Source organism: Octopus sinensis, linkage group LG19 (assembly GCF_006345805.1).
Source record: "Octopus sinensis linkage group LG19, ASM634580v1, whole genome shotgun sequence".
NCBI classification, from domain to species: Eukaryota; Metazoa; Mollusca; class Cephalopoda; order Octopoda; family Octopodidae; genus Octopus; species Octopus sinensis.
Genome location: NC_043015.1, coordinates 30,540,014 through 30,547,513, shown reverse-complemented (window position 1 = coordinate 30,547,513; position 7,500 = coordinate 30,540,014). Strand labels below are relative to the sequence as shown.

Below are 7,500 nucleotides of genomic sequence, written 5' to 3'. Positions count from 1 at the left end.
TATATGTATATATATATGTGTGTGTGTGTGTGTGTGTGTGTGTGCGTGTGTTTGTGTGTCTGTGTTTGTCCCCCTAGCATTGCTTGACAACCGATGCTGGTGTGTTTATGTCCCCATCACTTAGCGGTTCGGCAAAAGAAACCGATAGAATACTGGGCTTACAAAGAATAAGTCCTGGGGTCGATTTGCTCGACTAAAGGCGGTGCTCCAGCATGGCCACAGTCAAATGACTGAAACAAGTAAAAGAATAAAAGAGAAAAAGAGTATATAACTTTAGTCATCATCATTTAATGTCTGTGTTCCATGCTAGCATCGGTTGGACAGTCCAACAGGATCTGACTAGCCCGAGGGTTGGGGTTTGTCACCATTGTCCGCTTTGACAAGATTTCTACAGCTGGGGTGTCCTTCCTAAAGCCAACCATCTTACAGAGTGTACTGGATTCTTTTTCTTTTTGCAGCACCAGCATTGGCAAAGATTGCTATCGCTGTTTTTATCATAGAACAGATACTGTACCTGTTTAGCCATCATAACCACCACATTTCAAATTGTCTAACTACTGATATGAGGTTTCTTTGAACAACCAAAAAGCAGTAAGACTGCGGTGTCTGGTTTGATACTAAATGCATTATACTATTTTGCTAGTAATATAGCTTCAATGAATAATCTTTTAGTTTTGTTTTTTTTCTCGCTTCTCTGATATGGCTGTTCTAACCTTACATGATGCAAGATAACCTCAAGAATGTTGGTGTCGTGATAAAATGCACTCAGTACAACATGGTTGGTGAATGAACAGAGGTAACAAAGGGTTAAGTGAACTCCTTAGTTTTTTTGTCAAGGCTACAACAACCTCTGTAATGCTGGTACAACAATAAAGTGCATCTAGTACACACACTGTCAAATGATTGGTGATGTGAAACATATCTAAGTGTAGAAACCAAGCAAAAAGTGAACTGTATAACCATGTCATGGGCTTTTGACCCATCTTGGAGGGTAGTAATTCTGAATAAGAATTGACTCAGGTCATAGCAACCTATTGAACATGGAAAGCAGACGTAAGATGATGACAAATTTTTTTGTTATCATCAATACTATTATATTTTTAATGATTACATTAAGTTTATGCAAAACTGTTGTTGTAGATGGATTGTCAGTCAATAGAAGCAGCAATAATGAACATCTCTAAAGTTATTTTGTTTATAAGATAAAACCAGTAAAGTCTTAAAATCAGTGACATAGCTAGAGAGTGTGTTGTCTGAGGCAACCTTTGAATTTGCCTCCTCCATACTGGGCCCCCAAGCCTATACAGACAGACCCAAAATTGCCACCTCTGTTAAAATGTCCTCTGGGGTCAGACTGCTTCTACCCTGCACTCCACCCTCTGAGCTACATTACTGCTTAAAATGTTTATAAGTCTATAAAAATTACAAAGACCTGATAAAGAAATAGGGAAAAAAATCCTTAATAAACCCCCAGCCCCCAAAAACTGGTCATGTTTTCAATTACACACACACACACACACACAGACATGTGCATAAGTGTTTGTATGTGTGTTTGTGTGTGTGTGTGTGTGTGTTTACACATACATTACAGCTGAAGAGGAAGAGAAATGGTAGTAAAAGACGAGGAATCAATGTTAAACAAGTTAATGAGAAAGAACAAGAAGAAGAACAAGAACAACAACAAAAAAGGCTGTAATCTACTCACCAACGAGACAAAAAGATGGAAGAGTACAAAATAGGAAGCAACTAAAATAAGTATGATCACATGGAAGGATTCTACTTTGTCCATGAGGTCATCTACAACTTCAATCCAGCCTTCTTGAGTGAGGATTTGAAACATGGTCACTAGGGCCTGGCAGTGGGAGCGAAATGAAATCAAGTCAGAGAGAAAAAAACAAAACCAAGCCAAAAAAAAATAAAAATAATAATAATAATAACAAAAAAACAGAAATAAATAAAAAATAAAAACAAATCAATAAATAAAAAGGAAATAAACGAAAAAATAAAAATAAAATAAGAAATAAAAACGAAATAAAATGAAAAACTTAGAAGAAAGAAAAATACTACAAAACTTAAAAGAAATAATAATCATATATATTTATATATATAATAAAAAAACATAAAAGATTAAATAAATCAAACAACTGCAAGCAAGGAGCAAAATAAAATAAAATAAAATAAAATAAAATGAAATAAAATAAGATATAAAATAGATTATGATGGGATGAAAGAAGTGTACTAGTAAAAGTACCAAAGAGAAGACTATATGGAGGGTGAGTTTGGTGTTGTCTGAATGGAATGGTCTTTAGGTCAACGAGAAAGAATTAGTAAGATGAAGCGAGGGATGTGAGATGAAGAGCCTACTCTAAGACCACGTTACTGGTGATGGTCAACAACAGGGAGATGGGTTCATTAGAAGACACTTGTCCAAGTTACTATGCAACAGGATTGGTCCCAGAACCATGTGTTTGCCAACTGAACTGCTAAAACCAAACGCCTGTGCCTGTATATGTTGCTGACATCATAAGAATTTAGAAAGTTCAAGAGAATGTGAAATAATTTACTTATTTATTTATTTTTTTTTTGGAAATGGTGAAACTTGAAGCGGATAAAGCTATAATAGTAAATATTGGGTTAAAAAGCACTTTGGATAGAAAAAGTCAAAGGCTACTTGTGAAACTTGAACCCACATCTTCTATAAACATGACAGATGTTCTACCATTGGACAGATGCAATCCTATCCTTTTTTAGGAACTTTGAGAGAATGTAAAATAATTCATGTTTACAGATGTGGGTTTGAGTCCTATGGCTAGCCTTCAGTTTTTTCAATCTAAAGGGTTTTTAACCAATATTTACACACTATTCTTTATAGCATTATCTGCTTCAAGTTTCACCATTCTAGAAAATACAAAAGGAATTTTATATGTGTGTGTGTGTGTGTGTGTGTGAGAACACATTTGTAATTTCAGAATTCTGTATAAACCACCAGGGCAAAGTAAGGGGAAACAAATAAAAGATATAGAAACATTCCTTTAGATCTGGAAAACTGTAGCTTATTTCCTTCTAAATCTCAAAAGTACAAAATATTAAGTTCACAGCTGAAATTCAGTGCAGGCCAAAGACCAAGAACCTGTATGTCTTGAAATTACAAACTACATCATATAAACAGCCCACCTGTTTTGAGGTTAAAGGCAAGTTTGATGGAATTCAGCAACAGATAATCTTCATCCATTCTTACTTAAAGTAGATGGATAACCAAAGAATACTATCTACCTGTCTTTCAGTTAATCAATGTATTAATCTATATATTCATCGAAGTATGTTTGATCATTATCTATCATCTTGTGACGCACCTGGACACATAGGGATGTTACCTTGGGTCCCTGGGTATTTTGGGTCTTTCAACAATCGGACAGCTTCATGGGATGACTCAGCTGGGGTTGATCAAGTTTCGGCTTCTGTCCAGTTAGCCCTACCCCACCACAGCTCACACCTCTTCATCCACAATCACCTTGAGGCAACCTTGATGACCACTGTGAGACATTGATGGCTTTCTGCCTTCTATGATACCCAGCATTGTTAGAGGCTCTGCAGAAGGACTGGCCAGTGTATCCCACTTCTATGGAATCACACCTTGCATGCTAGTCTTTGTTCCAACATAAATAAACCTGTTCAGCATATTTTAACCTCTTCCTCTCATTTATATTGTATATAATGATAGAAATACAACACCTGATATATAAAAAGATGGGCAATTATGATCTAAAGAGGCAGAACTAAAATGTAGAAAAAAATAAAAGAATGTATATGAACTACAACAAAACAAAAAAAAATAACAAAATAGCAAGCATATATAATAGGGTTTAGGGGTGAAGTGAAGGAACATTCAACCAAATTGTATAAACTGTAAAAATCTTAGGATCCTAAGTAATAGATTTACATTTCCTATAAACCAATTCATAGATGTTTCATGTTTGTAAAAAACATATAAGCATAGCTACTTGCAAGTTAGCATAACTTGGCAGTTTGCAGCACACCGTCACTAATTGTATTCAGTTACAGCAAAGTAGATTGGAGAAATATAAAATGAAAGTGTTTGCTCAAGGGATACTAGTTCAAGAATTGAACCCATGACCTTATGATTGGGAGTTCAACACTCTAACCAGTAGGCCACACACCTTCTCAATATAATAAGACATAAATAAAGGTTTTAATTTTTGGCACAAGGCTAGTAATTATAGGGGAGAAGGCAATTGATTACGTCTGGACGTTATCAAAGAAGCTTGAGAGGCGGTTGGATGGAACTTACACTCGCCTCCTAATGAGAGCTCAAAATCTCTCATGGAAGCGTCATTCAACCAAAGTACAAATATATGGGAAATTACCACCTGTATCATCTCTTGTGAAAGGTAAGAGAGTCCAGTTTGCTGGACATTGTTGTAGAGCTGAAAACGAGGTAATCTCTACTCTTCTCCTTGTGAGCAAAATACCCTAACCACTAAACCATGTACCACTAGTAGATGCACAAGGCCTGAAATCTGAAGGAGTAGGGCAAGTCAATAACATCAATCCTAGTACTTCACTGATATCATATTTTACAGCAACCAAAAGGATAAAAAGCAAAGTTGATCACAGCAGGATTTGAACTCAGAATGTAAAGAGCCATAACTACATACCACAAGGCATTTTGTCCAATGCTCTAATAATTCTCCCGGTGCTAATAACAACTATGACAATTTCCAACATAAACATAAAACTAGGCATTTTGGATAAAGAATTTGACTTCAGAATTTGACTGAAATTTTATCTACCTGGATAGATATTTTATCAACCTTGGCAGGATTTGAACCCTAGGTATAAAAATAAAGATAGCTAAATATCACAAGGCATTTGGTTCAATATTTAATCACTTCTGTTCATCCAGTTAATAATAATAATAGTAATGATTTCTGACTTAGGCACAAAGCCAGCAATTTTGAGTGGAGGAGGTAAGTTGATACTATTGACCCTCCAATATTCAATTGGTACTTTATTGTATCGATCATGGAGAGGTGAAAGGTGAAGTTGATCTCAGCAGGATTTGAACTCACACTTTAAAGAGTCAGAATAAAAATACTGAAAAGCATTTTTTTTCAAATGTTGTAATGTTCTTGCCAACCCACTGAGCTAATAATAATAATAATAATAATAATAATGATAATAATAAGAAGAATGATGATGATGATGACAATGATGATTACCCAAGTTGTTAAAAATTTTGTTTGAATAACCATGTCTATCAAACAAAATTCAGATAAAAATCAAAGATTACTTAAAGATTTTACAGTTTTCTTATATATTTGATTAAATGTTCCATCAGAGTAAAATGCACCAGAAATACTCAGATGAAAGAAAAAAAACCTTGGGTTTCAGGTTTTTGTATTTTTCTGGAATAATTTAAAAATAAAAAGTTCAGTTACTACATCACTCTCTGAGAATTTTGTGGTGTATTTTGGTAAGTGCTAATTCTAGCAAAAGACTCACTAATAACAATAAGCAGTTAACAACGAAGAAAATAAAGAATTCTCGGAAATTCCTCAGGCACAAGAACAAGTTGCTCAAAGCCAAAAAGATTTAGTCAATCTACATACAGCTCACACTAATCTATACATACAACCCATAAGAAATACAAACAACAGCAACAAAATAAAAGGGTAGATTAAAGATATTACATAATCTCTGAATCTTAAAGAGCAATTTCTGAAAGAAATCCTTTAAAGATGATAAATGAAACAAAAAAAAATTTTTTTTAAAAAGTCTTTTCAATTCAAGCAAACATTAAAAAAAAATAAAATAAAATTTAAGCATATAAAATAAATATTACAAGTATTTTATCAGGAGAAAAAAAATCCAAGATTTGATCATTTTTATGTTTTTTCACTTTTGCTTTGATTTGGAAGTTTAATTTTCTAAAAATAGAAAAAAAAATCTAAATAGAATAAATAAAGAAAAAAAACAAGCAATTATATAACCACAAGTTCACATATATAGTAATCCGGTTTTAAAATGCTGTGGCTACTATTTTCAGCAAGCCAAGTGAATGTGTAGAAGTTGCCCTCATTATCTCAAAAAAAAAAAGCCACATGTTTTGGTAGGATGTCAAATCAAAATTGTGTGATATCCATACTTTTATCACATGCATCAGTGACATAAGTGAAGTGAAATGTCTACAACCAGGATCAGGTGTGTAGCCTATACATTTATATTACCTGTCATACAAGGCAAATATTGATGTACAACAGAATAAAAGTCTTTAGAAGGAAAGACAATCTTGCACCAGTTAAACTGAAATAGAATAATTTTAATTTATATAGATATGGCGCCAATGATATAGTGCTGGTGCCATGATAAAATGTACTTAGTACATTTTGTAAAATGGTTGGCATTAGGAAGGGCATCCAACCATAGAAAGTATGCCAGTAATGAAACATATGACCAAAATGTAATTCTTCAACCATCCGTGCCGGTGGCATGTAAAAAGCACCATCTGATTGTGGCCGTTGCCAGCCTCGCCTGGCCCCCGTGCCAGTGACACGTAAAAAGCACCATCCGACAGTGGCCGTTTGCCAGCCCTGTCTGGCACGTCTGTGTCGGTGGCATGTAAGAAGCACCCACTACACTCACGGAGTGGTTGGTGCTAGGAAGGGCATCCAGCCATAGAAACATTGCCAGATCAGACTGGACCTGGTGCAGCCTTCTGGCTTCCCAGACCCCAGTTGAACCATCCAACCCATGCTAGCATGGAAAGCGGACGCTAAACGATGATGATGATGATCTATGAGGGCACTAATTCCAAATAAGAACTGAATTGTACCATAACAGGCTGTCCAAACTGCGCGAGTATGGAAAGTGGATATCAAATAAATATGAGGATGATGATGATATGCAACATATACTGAACATGAATTACACATATGTATACAATTAAAATTGTGTTAATGGATCAGTTAAAGATTTGAGATCATAAATTAAGGGGTGACGAGAACCTCAGAAATAACGTGGTTCTATAATGATGTGACTAAGCTAAGCTACAATACTGGAGGACAACAAAGACTTGGAAACCACTTGCTTGTGCAAGTGCAGTAAGTCAAAAACTCTGCATACTGGACACCAGCAGGTTTCAGGGGTTGTCAGGAGAGAATGTGCACCATTTCAGGGCCTTCTTCCCGATGGCTTTACAGCACACTGATATGAGGCCCTACCTACTGGACTGGCAGATGTATTTGATCTTAGGTCCGTTTCAGGATCATGAAAGCAAATCTTATCTTTCTTATACATTCTTTCTCAAATGGTTTGGGGAGTGATGGAAGAGCAGAAAATATGTGAAACTTCACAACAACAATACATTATGAACAGAGTATGAAGCTCATGCACAGATATAACAAATTAAGAACATAATATAAATATGCATACAAAGTGATATGATGATATTCTCTTCTATCTTCTAGATAGAAAAGATTC

The 7,500-nt window shown here is 35.2% G+C and overlaps 1 protein-coding gene across 3 annotated transcripts in view; it reads right to left on the bottom strand.

The window, feature by feature from the left end:
- Positions 1–7,500, bottom strand: part of LOC115222255 (sodium leak channel non-selective protein-like) — a 114,726-nt gene that overhangs the window by 70,202 nt on the left and 37,024 nt on the right. For 2 of the 3 annotated variants that reach the window (XM_036511248.1, XM_036511246.1), the window contains one exon: positions 1,706–1,852. The exons of the other annotated variant lie outside the window; for it this stretch is intronic. In XM_036511248.1, the coding sequence (XP_036367141.1) occupies positions 1,706–1,852 (147 nt within the window). The remainder of the gene's footprint in view (positions 1–1,705; positions 1,853–7,500) is intronic. 3 annotated transcript variants of the gene reach the window in all.